The sequence below is a fragment of the Podarcis melisellensis genome (assembly GCF_964234715.1).
Source record: "Podarcis melisellensis genome assembly, chromosome: 7".
In the NCBI taxonomy this organism is placed as follows: Eukaryota; Metazoa; Chordata; class Lepidosauria; order Squamata; family Lacertidae; genus Podarcis; species Podarcis melisellensis.
In genome coordinates this window covers 64,720,253-64,740,851 of record NC_138539.1, presented here as the reverse complement: position 1 = coordinate 64,740,851, position 20,599 = coordinate 64,720,253, and the positions used below count along the sequence as shown (strand labels likewise).

General features: G+C 45.5%; 2 protein-coding genes across 4 annotated transcripts in view; one reads left to right on the top strand and one right to left on the bottom strand.

The window, feature by feature from the left end:
* DUSP22 (dual specificity phosphatase 22) overlaps positions 1-1,474 on the bottom strand; it is a gene marked incomplete at its 5' end in the record, with an annotated part of 72,167 nt that extends 70,693 nt beyond the window's left edge. For all 3 annotated transcript variants that reach the window (XM_081918295.1, XM_081918297.1, XM_081918298.1), the window contains one exon: positions 1,001-1,474. In XM_081918295.1, coding sequence (XP_081774421.1) covers positions 1,001-1,474 — 474 coding nt within the window. The remainder of the gene's footprint in view (positions 1-1,000) is intronic.
* Positions 1,367-20,599, top strand: part of RIPK1 (receptor interacting serine/threonine kinase 1) — a 31,519-nt gene continuing 12,286 nt past the window's right edge. The window contains exons 1-8 of the mRNA XM_081918224.1: positions 1,367-1,500; positions 7,921-8,123; positions 11,769-11,922; positions 12,886-13,023; positions 14,411-14,639; positions 14,970-15,119; positions 15,523-15,599; positions 17,521-17,611. Coding sequence (XP_081774350.1) covers positions 7,972-8,123; positions 11,769-11,922; positions 12,886-13,023; positions 14,411-14,639; positions 14,970-15,119; positions 15,523-15,599; positions 17,521-17,611 — 991 coding nt within the window. The 5' untranslated portion in view covers positions 1,367-1,500; positions 7,921-7,971. The remainder of the gene's footprint in view (positions 1,501-7,920; positions 8,124-11,768; positions 11,923-12,885; positions 13,024-14,410; positions 14,640-14,969; positions 15,120-15,522; positions 15,600-17,520; positions 17,612-20,599) is intronic.

Below are 20,599 nucleotides of genomic sequence, written 5' to 3'. Positions count from 1 at the left end.
GGGCTTACACTTACCTTTTGCTCACTCTTTCTAGGCACAGGTGCCCAGTTAAAAGCTCTTCCTCAGATTGTGTAGGGTTTTTCTGCCCCTGAGGTTTGCCTGCAAAAACCCGCTCTTTAGTGCTCAGCTGGAGCAAACATCAATTTGGGTTTTCTGTGGATTGTTGTTTGCTCTGATTCCACTTCAAAGAGTGGGTTTTTGCGGGGAAAGGACAGCAAAAAAATAAAAGAGGGAAGGAAAGTTAAGCATGGCTAAGTCTGGAGAATTCCTTAAATCGCATTGAAACAGGAAGCACAAACTCAAGATGGTTGGCTGGCATCCGTCTGTCTCAGGAGACAAGGGAGGAGCACGCCAGGAAATTAAGCTGAGGCTATGCAATCTTCGTGTTCGCCAGAAGATGCCACCCTTGCTCCTCACATTGTCAAGTGAAACAAAACTACGCCCCCTAAAAAATGCAAAGGGGAGGGGGAGAGTCTAACCCCTGTACAGCACAGGCGCTTAATGGAGCTACCCTGTTAGGCTGGATCTTAAATCCATTCCAGCTCAGCCACATGACCTGGCAAACGGGCATAAATTAAGCTGGCAGAAAGGGTGGTGTAATTCACAAACACTATTCGGCCAGTTAATTCTATACCCAAGATGCTGGTGCAAAGTCAAGGGAAGCTGAAGTACACCCGATCCAAACTCCATTCTGGAGCAGGGCTACCACTACTACTACTGAAGGTGTTGGCTTAAGCCTGGCGTCCCTTTCTGCTCAAATAGACTCCATTTATTTCCTCTTAGTTGCGTCGTTATTAGGATCCCACACAGCTAAAGAATGTGAAACGAGCCTGCTAGACCAGACCAAGGGCCCATCAAGTCCAGTATCCTGTTCTCACGGTGGTGCCTGTGGGAAACCAAGGAGCAGGATCTGAGCACAAGAGCATCTCTCCCCTTCTGTGGCATCCAGCAAGTGAGACGCAGCAGTATCTCCAGCCGCGCACAGTCCTTCTTCTCTTACCTTCCTTCGTGTTCGTCCTCTCCCTTTCAGCAGCTCTCGACGCCACCCATTTCCGCACTGGAATCTCTCTTCGGAGATCCCGCCCCGAGGGGAGATCCGAAAGTCTCGCTGCTCGCCCCGCCTGCGGAGAAGAGAAGCCTGGATCATAGGTTGGGAAGGGCTTGCGTGCGCTTTTAACACCGCCTGACTCCGCCCCGGCAAAGTTCGCCGAAAGAGGAAGAAAAGCGCCAGGCGCGCTCCAGGCAGTGGGTGGCACCTTTCGGGAGCAGGAGGAAAAGAGGAAAGAGAAGAAATCGAGGGGATCGCTACCCGTGGGGCGCAGCGTACACTATCTGGGGATCTCTCCTGCTCGGGGAGAGGAGACGGTGGAAAGGGATCTGGTCCCTTCCCCGCTGCGCGTCGATCTTTTTGGAGCCGAGGAGGTGGTGCCCCCACTAGCGCGGGCTGGCCGCTTCCAGGTTTCCCCCTTGGCATCCCTGCAGAGAGAAAGACTCGCCCGGGTAGGTTTTCCTTAGGATCGAACTTGTGGGAAACTGCCTCCGGCCACCTGCTTCCTTCCCGTTGCGCTCGAGGGAAGCGAGAGGGGGAAGGGGAGGCGCGCAGGAAAATGAAACTAAGTTTGTGCCTCTGTGAGGCGCGCGCGTAAACTTCATCCGGCAGCCTTTCTCAACCTGTGGGTCCCCAGATGTTGTTGAACTCCCATCACCCCTAGCTAGCAAGGCCAGAGCTCAGGGATGATGAGAGTTGTAGTCCAACAACATCTGGGGACCCACAGGTTGAGAACCTCTGCGCCCTGGTGAAGTCCAGGATTTCAAGAGGCGGCTCGCTGAATGAGGGCGGGATGACTGATGGTGGTGGGAACTCCTTCCCATTATTAGTCACCACCCGGATCCTAAGCTAAGTGCTTCCCTTTGTGTGTTGTGTGGCTAGGAGTGCAGCTGGGTGCCTTCTTGGGTTTGGCTCAAAAGTTCTAACCGGCCACAATCTTGCTCTGCTTTTGCGGATGTGGAGTTGGAGAGGGGTTTGGGCATGAGGGAGATGAAATCCACTTACCAGAAGACTTAGGCCCCTCCAAACTCATATTTTGCTGCACTTAATAACTTCGTTCTTCTTTGGCGACCACTCCTAGCCAAGTAAGATTGTCTTCCATAAACACGATTTTAACAGTGAGTCCGTAAGTGACTGTGGAGGCTAATTCTGGATTCACACGTCCTCCTTCCACAGGAGGGACATAGGTTTCTGGATGAGAGTTGATCATGGTGATGGTCTGTCTTCCTCTTAGCACATTTTCCCCCTTCATCCTGAGTTTGAGCATCTTCAAAACCCATGAGACCTTTGGTAAAGGTTGTTCTTCAATTGGAGCACTCACAGGCCAGTGTTTCCCAGTTGTCGGTGTTTATACTACATTTTTTTGGATTTGCCTTGAGAGAGTCTTTGAACAGCTTTAGTTGACCACCAGCAATACACTTACCATTTTTAAGCTTGGAATAGAGTAGTTGCTTTGGAAGACGATAATCAGGCATCCACACAATACAACCAGTCCAACGAAGTTGATGTTGAAGAATCATTCCTTCAACATTGGTGATATTTGCTTCTTCCAGCACACTGGCGTGAGCTGGCCTGTCTTCCCAGGTGATATGTACATTTTTTCGAAGACACTGTTGATGGAATCTTTCAAGGAGTCGGAGATGGCATTTCTAAGTGGTCCATGTTTCACAAGCATACAGTAAGGTCGGTAGTAAACAAGCATTTGTAAACAAACATTTTGGTTTCCCTGCGAAAGTCCCGGTCCTCAAACACTCTGCACTTCAGTTGCGAGAAAGCTGCCTTTGAATCCAGTTTTTTTTAATGCCTTTCTGTACCAAGGCATGTCAGTGGATAGGGGAGGAGGAGGAGGCTGTGAAATGATTGATTCCTACAATTTCCATAATCCCAGAATTTCTTGCCTATTTTTCACCTTGCCCATCCTTGGTTGTCCTGTTCCTGTTTGCTTAACAAAAGGGTCCCTTCCAGTCGGGATTCAGGCCTCATCATGGGACTGAAACTGCCTTGGTCGCACTGGTTGATGATCTCCGGCGGGCTAGGGACAAAGGTGAGAGCTGTTTCCTAGTTCTGCTGGATCTCTCAGCGGCGTTTGATACCATCGACCATAACATCCTTCTGGACCGTCTTGAGGGGCTGGGAGCTGGGGGCACTGTCCTACAGTGGTTCCGCTCCTTCCTCCTGGGCCGTGTTCAGAAAGTGGGGGGGGGATGAGTGTTCAGACCCCTGGGCTCTCACTTGTGGGGTGCCTCAGGGTTCTGTCCTCTCCCCCATGCTTTTCAACATCTACATGCAGCCACTGGGAGAGATCATCAGGAGGTTTGGGCTGGGTGTTCATCAGTATGCAGATGATACCCAGCTCTACCTCTCTTTCAAATCAGAAACAGTGAGGGCAGTGAAGGTCCTGTGTGAGTGTCTGGAGGCGGTTGGAGGATGGATGGCGGCTAACAGATTGAGGTTGAATCCTGACAAGACAGAAGTACTGTTTCTGGGGGACAGGAGGCGGGCAGGTGTGGAGGATTCCCTGGTCCTGAATGGGGTAACTGTGTCCCTGAAGGACCAGGTGCGCAGCCTGGGAGTCATTTTGGACTCACAGCTGTCCATGGAGGCACAGGTTAAATCTGTGTCCAGGGCAGCTGTTTACCAGCTCCATCTGGTACGTAGGCTGAGACCCTACCTCCCCGCGGACTGTCTCGCCAGAGTGGTGCATGCTCTGGTTATCTCCCGCTTGGACTACTGCAATGCACTCTACGTGGGGCTACCTTTGAAGGTGACTCGGAAACTACAACTAATCCAGAATGCGGCAGCTAGACTGGTGACTGGGAGCGGCCGCCGAGACCATATAACACTGGTCTTGAAAGACCTACATTGGCTCCCAGTATGTTTCCAAGCACAATTCAAAGTGTTGGTGCTGACCTTTAAAGCCCTAAACGGCCTCGGTCCAGTATACCTGAAGGAGCGTCTCCACCCCCATCATTCTGCCCGGACGCTGAGGTCCAGCGCCGAGGGCCTTCTGACGGTTCCCTCATTGCGAGAAGCAAAGCTACAGGGAACCAGGCAGAGGGCCTTCTCGGTAGTGGCGCCCACCCTGTGGAACGCCCTTCCAGCAGATGTCAAAGCGATAAACAACTACCTGACATTCAGAAGACATCTTAAGGCAGCCCTGTTCAGGGAAGTTTTTAACGTGTGATTTTACTGTATTTTTGGTTTTTATGGAAGCCGCCCAGAGTGGCTGGGGAGGCCCAGCCAGATGGGCGGGGTATAAATAATAAATTATTATTATTATTATTATTATTATTATTATTATTATTATTATTATTATTATTATGAAAAACAAAAGGGTGAAAAATGTGTGATGGTGGGCACTTAACTGAACCTAAGCATATCTGCCTTTAAATCACTCTACTATTGTGTGGATGGATCCAGGGGCTGGATATCCTGTACTTTTGTTGTTGTTTAGTCATGTCCGACTCTTCGTGACCCCATGGACCAGAGCACGCCAGGCACTCCTGTCTTCCACTGCTTCCCGCAGTTTGGTCAAACTCATGCTGCTAGCTTCGAGAACACTATCCAACCATCTCGTCCTCTGTTGTCCCCTTCTCCTTGTGCCCTCCATCTTTCCCAACATCAGGGTCTTTTCCAGGGAGTCTTCTCTTCTCATGAGGTGGCCAAAGTATTGGAGCCTCAGCTTCAGGATCTGTCCTTCCTGTGAGCACTCAGGGCTGATTTCCTTCAGAATGGAGAGGTTTGATCTTCTTGCAGTCCATGGGACTCTCAAGAGTCTCCTCCAGCACCATAATTCAAAAATCCTGTACTTAGCAGTCCTATTTGTGCATGGGTTAGGTCAGATGTAGGTGGATTCAATTGGACACGCACCAGTCCAAGTGCCTGGCTGATTTCTAACACTGATTGCAAGGTGGCAGATATGATTCTCTTCCTTCCCATTTTATCCTCACAGCCAATTCCGTGAGGTAGGTTAAGTTGAGACTGTGACCAGCCCAGGGTCACCCAGTGAGTTTCATGGCTGAGCAGGGATTTGAATCCTCGTCACCCAGGTCCTAGCCCAACGCTCTAACCACTATGCAACACAGTCTCTCTTTTGAGAGGCAAGCTGGTCTGCATGTGCTTTCCGTTCTTCTCCACAAACCTTCCCCTATCCCCCTGAAGATGAGGAATCTGACACCAGGACCATGATGTCTCCTTCTGTTCTATTTGCTACAACAGAATTCTTTTCCCCCAACCTGATTTCAGTAGCAGGGAGGTGAGCTTGCAGGTGCCGGAGGAGGCCTCTGGGGGTGCAAGTGCACCCAGTGGGTACCAAGATGGTGACCCATATAAGGCAGATTCTTTATGTTTCTCAACTCTTGTTGCAACTCTTGTTGCTACTACTTCTATTGCTCAGGCTACAATGCTGTACATTGTTGCCTACGAGTAAATCCCATTGACTTTTTTCCCGTATGCCCCCAAAGGGTTTTGCAACAATAGTTGAGAAACATAAGAATCTGCCTTATATGGAGCAAGACCACTGGTCCCCCTGAGATTAAGGGTCTCATGCTCTACTGACTGAGCTATCCTGTTGGGTTGGGAAAATATGAGCTTTCCCCAACCCAACATGCATACCCTGTGAGCTAAAAAGCAGCTAAAAAATTACTGCAAATTAAAAGTAAAGGTAAAGGGACCCTTGACCATTAGGTCCAGTTGTGACTGACTCTGGGGTTGCGGCACTCATCTCGTTTTATTGGCAGTGGGAGCCGGCGTACAGCTTCCGGGTCATGTGGCCAGCATGACTAAGCCGCTTCTGACGAACCAGAGCAGCGCACGGAAATGCTGTTTACCTTCCCGCCGGAGTGGTACCTATTTATCTACTTGCACTTTCACATGCTTTTGAACTGCTAGGTTGGCAGGAGCAGGGACCGAGCAACAGGAGCTCATCCCATTGCGGGGATTCGAACCGCCGACCTTCTGATCAGCAAGTCCTAGGCTCTGTGGTTTAACCCACAGCACCACCCACATCCCTTAAATTAAAAGTAGAGTTGCCATATTTCAAATAGTGAAAATCCGGACACGAAAGTTGCTGAATTGTTTTGTTTGTTTGTTTGGAAAATCTCCACAAAAAGAAGTTTCTGAGCTACCATATTTTAAAGAAAATTCACCCCTAAAGTCTACACTTCTGACATAGGTTGCCATACGCCCAGGTTTCCCTGGACATTCCGCCCGGACGCTATTTCTGACAGATGAATACCTAAAAGAAAATATTAAACAGTAATACATTAAAACAACTAAGCAGCCAGAGAAAAATGGGAATTAAAACTAGACCCATGAAACCCCAAACCCTCCTACTTCCCAAAGTAGCATTCAGCTGAAATGGGGACTAAATGCTTCATATTATGCTTAGCAACGTGTGTGTGTGTGTGTTTGTGTGTGTGAAGCCCATGACATTCCCCCCAAAGCCCCCCCCCCCGAGCTCCACTTCCCAGCAACCTTTGAGAAAACACAGTTCCCAGGATCCTTTGGGGGAAATCATGTGTTTTAAATGTAAGGTATATACACAGGCTCCGTGTGACTGGCACAGAGGCGCTGTTGGCAATGCCTAGGCTATATAATTCTGTTAAGAATTATAACTTGCCAATAATTGTCCTAGATACACCAATGCCATTTATCCTGTTACCTTGAGGCTGATCCCCCCCAATTATTATTATTATTACAATTCAGCCATAGGAACCAATGTAGTAATAGAGCAGACCCATTAAATTAAGTCCATTGTTTTCAGTGGGTCTACTCTCAGTGAAATCTACTCCAATACCACTCATTAGATACTGTATATATTTTTTAATGTCTTAATTACCTCATACAATAAGGCTCAGCAACCTGGAACACTAATATGAAACCAAAATTTTAAAACACAGCAGTATACAAATAATTCATATTAATAATCAAGTTTAGCAGAAAGAAAGAAAGAAAGAAAGAAAGGAAGGAAGGAAGGAAGGAAGGAAGGAAGGAAGGAAGGAAGGAAGGAAGGAAGGAAGGAAGCTGATTTTGGCAATGATGTAGTCAATTTAATTATTTAAAGAGAGTTAATCACTATCTTTAAATGTTTAGATTATACTCTGGTATAAGGTTACTACCAGAGTGGACTGACGGACTAAACTATTGGACTATGCAGAGATGGCAAAAATGACTGGGAAAATCAGAAACCAGGAGGATCAAAACTTCAACAAAAAATGGGGAAAATTTATATTATATTTGAATGACTACTGTAAACATTTGAACTCTTTGGCAGGTCTTAAATAACTCTTGTAATGTTACATAGACTTTGGGTACAATGGAGGACTGAAAAATTAGGAGGATTTATAGGATGCAGTGAAAAAAATTAACTAAAGAACCCACAGAGTGGAGGAGGGAAGTCTAGAGATTCGGAAGAATCTTGTGTAATTTTTATTATTTGTGATTTTGAGTGTGAATGAATTTGTAAAATAAAAAAAAATATGTTTAGTTTATATAACATAAAAGGTGGGTGACGACCTGGCCTCTTAAAGGAGACAATTTCTCAAACAGGAAGCCACCATTAAAAATGCCCTCCCCTTGTAGACACCTTCCATTTTTCAGAACATAGACTCTCAAGAGAAGGTTCTTCACAGATTTTCCCTACTACTTTACAAGATGTCAAAAGCACTTACCTGAGAGTAAGCCACCTTGAACACTCTGGGATTGTTTTCTGACTAAACGTGCATAGGATTGCGCTCTTACTGTCACCTTTGTGCCGTCCTTGGGTCTTTGGTAGGTCTCCACAGCTTTCTTTGTGGCCTTTTGGCCATCGTGTCCTGTAGCAGTGGAAATACAGACCGCACAATGCCTTCTCTTCTGTTTTCACATTGTAGGCCCTGGGATTTCTCTCTACGAATTGCTGGAGCGCCCCACGAGCCGCAAACATGTCCTTGGATGACATTCAGATGAATTCGGAGGACTTTTTGCAAAAAGAGCAGCTGGATGCCGGCGGATTTGGAATGGTTTCGCTGTGTTACCACAAGAGTCACGGGCTTGTGGTGCTGAAAACGGTGTACACAGGGCCTCAGCGCACAGAGTAAGTTGGTCAGAGGGAGATCCTTTGCAGACAAGAGAGAGCAGTGTAGAGCTACCTACCACTGAGCTCCTGCCAGTTTCTTTTCTTTTTTAAATTAGTTTTATTAAATATTTTGTTGTTGCTTAGTCGTTTAGTCGTGTCTGACGCTTCATGACCCCATAGACCAGAGCACGCCAGGCACTTCTGTCTTCCACTGCCTCCCGCAGTTTGGTCAAACTCATGCTGGTAGCTTCGAGAACACTGTCCAACCATCTTGTCCTCTGTCGTCCCCTTCTCCTTGTGCCCTCCATCTTTCCCAACATCAGGGTCTTTTCCAGGGAGTCTTCTTTTCTCATGAGGTGGCCAAAGTATTAGAGCCTCAGCTTCAGGATCTGTCCTTCCAGTTTGCACTCAGGGCTGGTTTCCTTAAGAATGGATAGGTTATTAAATATTACAAGGAAAATAGAAAAGGAAAATCAAAACAAAATCCATACATAACAATATAAACACAATCGTCTACATATTTACCAGATGCAGACTAAAGAAGAAAAAAGACAAAAAGATAAAAGAAAAGAAAAAAAGAAAGGGGGGAAATAAAAAAATACTTTCCATAATCAGTAATACCAAATTTATACTTTAAACATTACATTATAAAAATCCTAGTTAAAATATTATAAAAGACTTCCACCACATTCACCACACGTCTCTTAATTTCTAGTTCACCTTTACATCTGTTCTTAGAATCATAGAATCATAGAGTTGGAAGAGACCACAAGGGCCATCGAGTCCAACCCCCTGCCAAGCAGGAAACACCATCAGAGCACTCCTGACATATGGTTGTCAAGCCTCTGCTTAAAGACCTCCAAAGAAGGAGACTCCACCACACTCCTTGGCAGCAAATTCCACTGTCAAACAGCTCTTATTGTCAGGAAGTTCTTCCTAATGTTTAGGTGGAATCTTCTTTCTTGTAGTTTGGATCCATTGCTCCGTGTCCGCTTCTCTGGAGCAGCAGAAAACAACCTTTCTCCCTCCTCTATGTGACATCCTTTTATATATTTGAACATGGCTATCATATCACCCCTTAACCTCCTCTTCTCCAGGCTAAACATGCCCAGCTCCCTTAGCCGTTCCTCATAAGGCATCGTTTCCAGGCCTTTGACCATTTTGGTTGCCCTCCTCTGGACACGTTCCAGTTTGTCAGTGTCCTTCTTGAACTGTGGTGCCCAGAACTGGACACAGTACTCCAGGTGAGGTCTGACCAGAGCAGAATACAGTGGCACTGTTACTTCCCTTGATCTAGATGCTATACTCCTATTGATGCAGCCCAGAATTGCATTGGCTTTTTTAGCTGCCACGTCACACTGTTGGCTCATGTCACGTTTGTGGTCAACCAAGACTCCTAGATCCTTTTCACATGTACTGCTCTCAAGCCTTTTCACATGTACTGCTCTCAAGCCAGGTGTCACCCATCTTGTATTTGTGCCTCTTATTTTTTTTGCCCAAGTGCAATACTTTACATTTCTCCCTGTTAAAATTCATCTTGTTTGTTTTGGCCCAGTTCTCTAATCTGTCAAGGTCGTTTTGAAGTGTGATCCTGTCCTCTGGGGTGTTAGCCACCCCTCCCAGTTTGGTGTCATCTGCAAATTTGATCAGGATACCCTTGAGTCCATCATCCAAGTCGTTGATAAAGATGTTGAATAAGACCGGGCCCAAGACAGAACCCTGTGGCACCCCACTAGTCACTCTTCTCCAGGATGAAGAGGAACCATTGATAAGCACCCTTTGGGTTCGGTCAGTCAGCCAGTTACAAATCCACTGAGTGGTAGCATAGTCAAGACCGCATTTTTCTTCAGTCACTTCCTTTCCTTAAGATCTTACATAGTCCATCAAATCTTTATATTATTTTATATTCTTCACAAGGTTAGTCTAAGCACAACCAAACTTTCGTATTTGAGCCCTGCTTGTGTAAATATTCATTTAGACAATTCCATTGTCTCTGTTCAGGGAAGTTTTTAACGTGTGATATTTTACTGTATTTTTGGTTTTTATGGAAGCCGCCCAGAGTGGCTGGGGAGGCCCAGCCAGATGGGTGGGGTATAAATAAATAAATTATTATTATTATTATTATTATTATTATTATTATTATTATTATTACCATAATTTTGGATTTGTTCCTTATTAAGTCCGGCTCCTGCCAGTTTCTGATTGGATAGGCTCCTCCCTCAACTTTTCCAGGGTTTTGCTTGCCCAGAGATCTGTGTGGCGAGCCCGGCTAGATCAAACCAAATGACCATTATCACCAGTCAGGTGCTTGTGGGAAGTCCACAGGCAGCTCACAAAGGCAATGACCGTCTCCCACTCTTATTTCCCAGCTTCAACAATTAAAGCTTCCTTTAGGCCAGCCTTTCTCAACCTGTGAGTCCCCAGATGTCGTTGGACTACAACTCCGATCACCCCTAGCTAGCAAGGCCAGAGCTCAGGGATGATGGGAGTTGTAGTCCAACAACAGCTGGGGACCCACAGGTTGAGAACCGCTGCTTCAGGCTCACTTCACCCATCCCCAGAGAAGGCTGCCTCCTAGTTAGCCTAGATGGCACCTCTGCTCCAGATCTGATTGGAAACTCGACAGATCAGAGCTATAGCTCAGTCGGTAGAGCATGAGACTGTCAATCTCAGGGTTGGGGGTTCAAGTCCCCCATTGGGCAAAAGATTCCCGCATTGCAAGGGGTTGGACTAGATGACCCTTGGTTCATAGAATCACAGAGTTGGAAGGGATCCTGGGGATCATCTAGTGCAACCCCTGCAATACAGGTGTTCCTTATGGGGATCGAACCTGCAGCCTTGGTGTTATCCGCTCTAACCAGCTGAGCTATCCAGCTTGCATTCTATGAAATCATTCTCTGTAGGGCTCCTTGCTATAGCAATGGTCCTTATCTGATGGTGGCTGCAGCAGCACACTGGGCAGCTGGGTGTGGGGGAGGCTGCCGTTTCCCACAATGCCTTGGGGCAACCCATTGATGGGGCATTGTGGGAAATTAAAATAGTGTCTTCAGCAGACCCAACTGCCCGACACAAATGCCAGTGGGGGACTAAAAAGGGGGCCCGGGCCAGGCATCAGTGTGGGTCCTGGCAGTTGCCCAAGCATGCTACTCGGCTCTAGGCCTGACTAGATTATGTGTCATTAGATCATTTGGCCACTCCTGGTGTGACAGCTTAGCAGACCTACCTGCCATTTTGCCACCTTGCCCACTCTAAAAGAAAACCACCTGTGTGTTAAGAGTTGAAGTGTGTGTCCAATTTTACTTCGTATTTTTAAAATGCATTATCCCGCTGTTATAAATTTGGGAAGCACTAGCCTGCAGTTCCCAGCCAGAACGCTATGCAAATGACTGAATGAATAATTAGTCGTAACGATGCTAACTAATCACCACTCAGACACAAGGCAGGATTTCACCCATCAAGGCAGTTGCCATTTCAATCGCAGATTATGCTGCAGATTGAGCTATGCAGGTTTGGCTCATCATTTTGGAGAGTTCAAGTGAAGAAGTTGACATTTCTGCCTGTTACCTTGAAATGTCTTACCGGAAGCTTTAGTCTATAGCTCTACACCCTTCTTGGCAGTCATGCACACTGGTAATCCCATAGTACCTGTTCTCCCCCTCCCAGGTGTAACACGTCCCTTCTCGAAGAAGGCAAGATTATGCTCAGACTAAACCATGACCGTGTGGTGAAGCTACTGGGCATCATTTTGGAAGATGGCAACTATTCCCTGGTGATGGAATACGTACGCAAAGGAAATCTGATGTCCGTGCTAAAGGCAGTGAGTAGAGATTGATACACTGGGAAGAAGCCAGGCAGTAATTTTTGAGATTGTACCACAACCTCAGAAAATGGTATTCAAAATTGTCGGTCATCTCGGGTCTGTTTCCATCAACATCTTTTTTGTCCATTCCAGTGAAAATGTTTTCATCATTGGTTTGGACCTGGATCAGGTCTAAGACATGCTAATAGTGAATGTTAGGGACACACTAGCACTGGGCTTTGAAGCTCATAAATGTGAGTGTTTGCTCTGTATGGGGGGATCATGATTTCTGCACCAGCGAACCTCCTGTTCATAATTTGCACTGCAAAATGGAGCAGTCTTGCATTGCTCCCAAGATCCAGATTTCCAAAGTATTGGGAAGGTTTGGGCCAGATAGTAATAAGCTTATATAATATGTTTAAGCTTCTGTCTGGCAGTGGGTTAATGCCAATCCCTATTGCCATCTAGAATCTGCGCATCATAATGATGAGTAGTTGGTTATCTGTTAATATTTCTCATCAGCAGATAGATCCCATCCTGATTTTCTAAAATGTGCATCTCCAGATCTGCTGAATTGCAACTGGATTCTAGCCTCAGTGATGAGGATCCTTGTTGCTTATTTGAAAAGCAAAGATAATTGGAAGGCACACTAATTCGGTATGCTTTATTCAAACTCCTTTAGCAACCATGATTCGTAAGACTTAATATCTATTCCTGATGGATGTTCGTTCAACAGAGGACTGAATAAGTCAGTGCTCTTTTTAAAGATTTTAGCTGGGATTCAATTATGTTTAACCCCTAGTATACCCACTGAAATGAATGAGCATGGCTAAGTTCAGTCCATTAATTTTGATAGGTCTAACGTGAGTAAAACTTAATTGAATACCACTGCTTTTCATTTTTAAAAAAGGCAGCTTCTTGATCATGGCAGGTATAACTCAGTATATATACTAATATTCTGCTGTTTTTGCTTTATTGCAGACCTCTATTCCTTTGTCCGTGAAAGGGTGCTTCATCCTAGAGATCATTGAAGGAATGCTTTACTTAACAGAACAGGGCTTAGTTCACAAGGACCTAAAACCAGAAAATATCCTTGTAGACGAGGACTTTCATATTAAGGTACCATTAGCACACAATTCCTGGATGGGTGACATGTCAGTCTTAGGGTTAAACCAGATGTGGGCATGATTTATAGCAGAACCTGCCTGTTTGGCAAACCATGGTTTTGTGTGACTGCGAATGTGCTGGCTCCCAGGGAGATTGCAGCCACGTTGCTTCTCTCCTGGTCCTTGTAGTTCAGTGTAATGTGGCAACTAAGGCAAGGTATGGCTTTGCATGTTGTCTGAACCCAGGATTGTTGTTCTTCTCTCTCCTCCTTAACCAAGATCTGCAGCCAAGGTTTGTAAAGTGTGTGCAATCTGCTCCAGAAGCCGGAATGTTTACACGGTTGCAGTAAGCTGAGCAGGCTTTTGCCTGCTATGCACATGTGGATGAGAAGGAAAACACAGTTTCCCAGTGTTTTGCATTCCCTTCCTGGTATGAACTTTAAGAAGGTGACTGGGAGCGGCAGCCGAGGCCATATAACACCGGTCTTGAAAGACCTACACTGGTTCCCAGTACGTTTCCGAGCACAATTCAAAGTATTGGTGTTGACTTTTAAAGCCCTAAACAGCCTCGGCCCAGTAGACCTGAAGGAGCGTCTCCACCCCCATCGTTCTGCCCGGACGCTGAGGTCCAGCACCAAGGGCCTTCTGGCGGTTCCCTCACTACAAGAAGCCAGGTTACAGGGAACCAGGCAGAGGGCCTTCTTGGTAGTGGCACCTGCCCTGTGGAACACCCTCCCACCAGATGTCAAAGAGAAAAATAACTACCAAACTTTAGAAGACATCTGAAGGCAGCCCTGTTTAGGGAAGCTTTTAATGTTTAATAGGTTATTGTATTTTAGTGTTCTGTTGGAAGCCACCCAGAGTGGCTGGGAAAACCCAGCCAGATGGGCGGGGTATTAATAATAATAATAATAATAATAATAATAATAATAATAATAATAATAATGTTGTTGTTGTTCCCTAACTGAAATGGGGTTAGAGAAAGGCAACAAAGCATTAAGAAAAACAAGTCCTATGTGGAATGGTTTGAAAGAACTGGGCATGTTTAGCCTGGAAAAGAGAAGACAGAGTGTGGGGACATCATAGGCAAATGCGTGTTCTCTGCTGCAGACTGAGGTTGATTTAGTGGGCTTAAGATACAGGCAGGTAAATTTTGGTTGAGCATTAAGTCAAACTTCTTGAACAGCTGTGACAATGGAACCAATGGAACCTAGAGGGGTGGTGGGCTCTCCCTTTAAGTAGAGGGTGGATAGTCCATCTATAGTGAATGTTCTAGCTCTGGATTTCCTGTCACAAACAGGAAGTTGGAGAAGACGGCCTGCGAGGGTCTCATCAGCTGTGTGCTGGTGTGATCTCAGTTGGACCTTGCTCCTGTAATGGTTCTCCATCCTTTCCTGCAGATAGCAGACCTTGGCGTGGCCCGCTTCAAAAGCTGGAGCAGGCTGACCAAAGAGGAGAGCATCCGGAAGATGAAAATCAACTGCAGCTCGAAGAGCAACGCCGGCACCCTTTTTTACATGGCCCCAGAACACTTGGCATCAGTTAACACCACACCTGTGGAAAAATCAGACGTGTACAGCTTTGGCATAGTATTATGGGCCATCTTTGCCAACAAAGAACCCTATGAGAGTAAGTGTGATCAAATAACTCTGCTTGCTGAAGTGTTTTTAGCTGCATACGGTTACAGTGGTACCTTGGGTTAAGTACTTAATTTGTTCTGGAGGTCTGTTCTTAACCTGAAACTGTTCTTAACCTGAAGCACCACTTTAGCTAATGGGGCCTGCTGCTGCTGCCGTGCCGCCGGAGCACGATTTCTGTTCTTATCCTGAAGCAAAGTTCTTAACCTGAGGTAATATTTCTGGGTTAGCGGAGTCTGTAACCTGAAGCGTATGTAACCCGCGGTACCACTGTATTTTTTTATATTAAAAAAACCTGTTCAATTCCTCTCTCCCCCACCAGATGCTATGACTGACACACAAATATACTTCTGCATCATGAATGGGGACAGGCCTCTCATAGAGGAGATTGAAGAAAGTTGCCCAGGAGAGATCATTAAGCTAATGAAACAATCTTGGAGTCAAAAGCCGGAGGAACGGCCAACTTTTGCAGGTAGTAAGAGGGCATTTTTGCTGAAGTGGGTCCAGCATTATTTGAGTGCAAGAGGAAGGTAGCCTTAAGGTCATGCGGAATATTTGAGGTGTTTTTAGTTTTTGGCTGGGTCTGTAGGTGCAGTGGGATGAGGAACAGCAAAGAGGTAACCCTGCACTCCTTGTAGGTGCCAAATCTATGGGGAGGTATGTGAGGATGGGCCCCACCCAATCTGTACGTTGAAATTTTGCACCCCCAACAATTTTGTGCCCGGGGCAACCGCCGCTGTGCAACCATGCTATGCCACTGCCATGTCATTTCTTACTTCCCTTTATAAAAGCAGCATAAGAACAGTCTCGTCTGTTTTTCAGTGAGACCGCTTTGGGGGTTTTTCTTTTACTAATTGACTAATCCTTTACTACAGAAATCAATTTGACGTACAAGCCATTTTATCAGCAGAACTTTGAAAAGGATGTTGAAGATGACTTGAGAAAGTTAAAAGTAAGTTTTTCAAACATTTATGGCTGAAAAAAGGAAAAGGGGTGAGAATCACTGGTGGAAATTGTAGAGAAACAGAGTCCAGCTATTAGGTAGAAGAAATTTCCTGAAAGTAAGAGCTGTCACACAGCTGAGCAATCTCCTTCACTGGAATCATTGAAGCAGAGATTGTCAGGGATGCTGTTGCTGCATCTGCATTGTAGATCCTGCAATAATCAGAGGAGGGACTGACTTCCTCAGTCCCTTCCAATTCTATCCCTAAAAGCATACAAAATCATAAGAAGAGCTGCTGGATCAACCCAGTGGTCCAGAATCCTGTTCTCAGCAGTGGACACCCTCCCACCAAATGTCAAGGAGATAAATAGCCATACAACTTTTAGAAGACATATGAAGGCAGTCCTGTATAGGGAATATTTTTAAGGTTTGATGTTTTATTATCTCTTTATATCTGTTGGAAGCCATCCAGAGTGCCTGTGGCAACCCAGTCAGATGGGCAGGGTATAATAATAATAATAATAATAATAATAATAATAATAATAATAATCGACCCCTGACTGTTAAGTCTAGTCACAAACAACTCTGGGGTTGCAGCGCTCATCTCGCTTTACTGGCCGAGGGAGCCGGCGTTTGTCTGCAGACAGTTTTTCCAGATCATGTGGCCAGCATGACTAAGCCGCTTCTGGCAAAACCAGAGTAGCGCACGGAAACGCCATTTACCTTCCCATCAGAGCAGTACCTATTTATCTACTTGCACTTTGCTATGCTTTCGAACTGCTAGGTTGGCAGGAGCTGGGACCGAACCTCGGGAGCTCACCCCGTTGTGGGGATCCAAACCGCCGGCCTTCTGATCGGCAAGCCCTAGGCTCAGTGGTTTAGACCACAGCACCACCCGCGAACCTGTAATAATAATAATGTTGCCCAAATGCCTGTGTCAGGCTTCAGGGAATCTGATCCCCCTCCCTCATGGCAAGCTTCCAGTAATGAAAATACAAGAAGCTCTTACCAAGGTATTTTATTCAATAGTTACAGAGAGAGACGCAGGATGCTGTCTCTAGGATAATGGCGTTGCTCTCAGTAATCTCCTCCCCCCTTTTACTCTCAGTCGTCAGCAGCTCCACCCCTTTATACAGTGGCTGCGTGAGGACCTTTGTCTATTCGCTTTCTGTTCTCCCACTTTAACAGCCCTCCTCGTTCTAAGAGAAGGGGGTTGGGTTGGGAATGCTTTCTAATGATAATGTGTCAACCAGCTGTCCTAACTCTTCTGCTCCTCCTTCCTCTCCTTCCATTATCTCCCAGCTTTGTCCTTCTGTCTCAGAGTCATGACCTTCTGCAAACCATCGTTGTAAGTCTATACTGTCCTCTTCTTGGGAAAGTTCAGGAGAATGGGGGTGGTCTCCACCATTCCTCTTCAGCCCAGTCCCTGACAGCCTGTGAGAAACTTTACTGTCTCCAGATGTGGAGACACAGCATAGTCATCATGGCTATAGCCTTGCCCTCCATGACTTTGTCCACTCCTCTCTTAAAGTCATCCAAACTGGTGGCCATCGTTGCCTCCTGTGAAAGTGAGTTCCATGCTTGAACTAAACATTGCATGAAGAATGACTTTATCTGCCATGGCTATTTCAATGTTCAGCTTCATTGGGTGTCCACAAATTCTAGTGTTAGGAGAGAAGCAGCAGTGGGGCTGCTCCCTCGGTCTCTCTCTGACATTCTCACATTAACTGGAGTGTCTGAAATGGGAAAGCCTACATGTGTAAACCTCTAGACATGTAGGTTTCCCTGTGCGACAGGGTTGCTGATATCCTTAGTCATACAGTCTAGCAAGATTTTCCTTGATGGGCACCCTAAGCAACATTGCCCTAGAGGTTCTAGGTTCTTCCAGTGATTCAATCAGGTATTTAGTTGCTCTTGTTCTCTGCGACAGGAAAAGTACCCTGAGCCAACGGAACTTGTAAAAAGGATGCAGTCTCTCCAAGTGGATGCTGTGGCAGAACCACCAAGCAATGGTCGGACGGGTAATTCATTTCAGTCGCTTAAGAGTTCATTCTTTTGCATCCCACATTTGGGGCAACTGCTGCACATTTATTTACAATAACAAGGACACCCATTTTAAAAAACACACAATCAAAGCCAAAGTACAGCGAAGATCACTGTTTCAGTGCTGATTAGGGCCAGTGCAGATTACAGTTTCAGTCTCTACTTTGTAAATAAATCATATCAGAGCTGGAGATTTTGTCTGGACTCTGGTTTATGACTCAAATCAGAGTATGTTTATATTTTATGATAGCGTCACAGAAGTGATGAAGTCAGTTTGGGGTGGAAAATTCATCATCCCCTCTGTTTCTCATTTTTTGGGCAAGGGAGGCCCACACAGACAAACAGACAGTGCCTGGTGAAATCCCATAGCGTGGAAGCAGCAGGGGCTGAGCAGGATTTCCACAACAACAAGAAGCCAAGAACCATTCACACTTCCAAAAGTCATTATTCTTGCTATCTGCATTCAGAGTCTATAGCTACCAAAAGGCTCTTGACCTTTGGGTATTAGGCTGTAACGCACAGCCTGAGGTGTAGCAGCTGCCAAAGGAAACCTGCCAGTAGGCCTCAGGGTGGATCAATACCAAAGGCCCCTTTGGACCATCCTGTTGGGTTGGCATAAGAACAAAGACCACACCTACTTTTTACTTTGGGGGATTTCTGCTTGCCGGAAAGATGAGGTAGAATAGCAACCTCTTCTCTTCCTGTTAATACTGGAAGTGGTTTTTTAAAAATGTTTGCTGGCAGTTATTTATGCTGATTACTTGTTCAACCTGAGCTTCTGAATAGTCAGAATAGAGCAGGGCTGGGTGGTACCTGGTTTTCAGCATCGCAATACACTGATATATCACATTGAAATTTTAGTGTATTTTTGGTCTTTGTTGGAAGCCGCCCAGTTGGAAACCCAGCCAGTTGTTGTTGTTGTCGTCTGAAGTAAGGATGGAGCTATGTACAGGCATTAACTGCCTTCACGGTTTTTCCTGCATCATGATTTCTGCATAATGCGCAAGCACACACACATCCTGATTGTGATATATTGCCAGGTCTAAAACTATGAAACCAACATCATGATATGGATTTCAAACCAGTTTGGGACAATATATTGATACACTGCTCAGCCTAGAATAGGGTGGTGGTGTGAACACACTTAATTCTTCTAATTGGGGGGAGTTATTTGTCCTTCTAGGCTTCTACCCCCCCCCCCCCAAGTGTGTTGAGTGGAAGTTTAGTGAGAGCACTTTCTATAATCTTCTGGTTTTGGAAGACTTCCTTCTAGTTCTCTCTGGTTGTGATTTTGAAGTATGATACCTTCACTTACCTCTTGATGGGCCATGGAAAATGGCAGGCGATGCTAGAACTTCATGCCAGAGCACAGTGGTACAGCAATACAGCAGTTTATGGCATCTCCCAGATGACAGCAAGTTAGGCTGACTGTATAAGACAATGTTTTGTGGAAGAGGACCAATATTTGTTTTATTAAAGCATAGCAACCCAACGAGCTTTTCATGCTTACAGCACAATTCAGTGCAAATCTACTCAGAAGTCCCATTGAGTTCATTGAGATCCAAGGTGAGAGTATAGGATAGGTCAGGGAAAGCTGTGACCCTCCTTATGCTACTGGACTGATGGGAATGTCAGTGTTTGTAAAAAGCAAAAAAAAAGGAGGAAAAGGTTCTGACCTCCCTTTGCCTCTTCAGCCTGGTCCTCGGACCCTTGTCGGCACAAAAAGAGTCCACGAGAATATCCTTGCAGAGTTTTATTCTTAAAAGTCTTTGTGCAAAACACGACTGAATAATTCCACACACCAGCACCAACCAACCCAAACACCAGCCTCAGCAACAAACTAACATTTCTCACTTATATATACAACTTGGTGCAGACCGCTGAGTCATGCTGACCCAGCTTTATTCGCATTAAAGAAACAGCGGCCATTTTAGCCGTGACACCCCTTCTGTTTCTTTAAATGCGAAAAACCCCAACAGAAACAATACATACATGCATTATATACATAAACCCAGTTTTGTCATCAGTTCATTATGGCATGTTGCTGGCAAAGGCTTGGTGAACAAATCAGCAATATTATCTTGTGATTGACAATACTCCAGTTTGATTACCCCATTCTGTACACAATTTCTAACATTTGCATGACGGATAGCAATATGTTTTGATGCGGATTTCATTATTTCCGAGCCCGCTAATGCAATGCACGATTGGCTATCTTCATACACTTGGATAGGCAAATCAACTTTACAATCTAGATCTTTTAGTATCTGTATAAACCACATGATTTCATTGCATGCTAGCGACAGGCTCCCATATTCTGCCTCACAGGATGAGGTTGCAACAAATCCTTGTTTCTTTGACCTCCACCCAATTATGGAATTGGCAAACATCATAACCATTCCACTTGTAGATTTTCTGGTAGCTACACAGCTTCCCCAGTCCGCATCAACAAATACTTCTAGTTTTTCGTCTTGTGTACTAGATATCTTCAAACATACATTTAATGTCCCCTTTAGATATCTGATAAGCCTTTTCAAAGCACACCAATCAGCAGTACTGGGTTTAGATACACGTTGACTCAGAACATTTGTAGCACATGCAATGTCTGGCCTTGACCACTGGCTTAAATATAACAGTGATCCTATTTTTGAGTGATACAACTCAGGCTGATCAAATTTATCATCACACACTGTCTTTGGGAAATCTGGTGTCATGGGAGTCTGAACTGGCTTGCAGTTTTCCATGCCAAACTGCTCTATCAAACGAAGAATTTTCTCTTTCTGACTCAATAGGAAGCTTCCATCAGCTTCCTGCCTTACTTCTACTCCCAAGTAATTGCTTACAGGCCCCAAGGCTTTAAGCTTAAACCTCTTTTCCAGTTGATTTGTGAGCTTCTGGATCTCATCTGTGGAACTCCCTGCCACAAGCAAATCATCAACAAAGACTAAGAGCATTAGATATTTGTT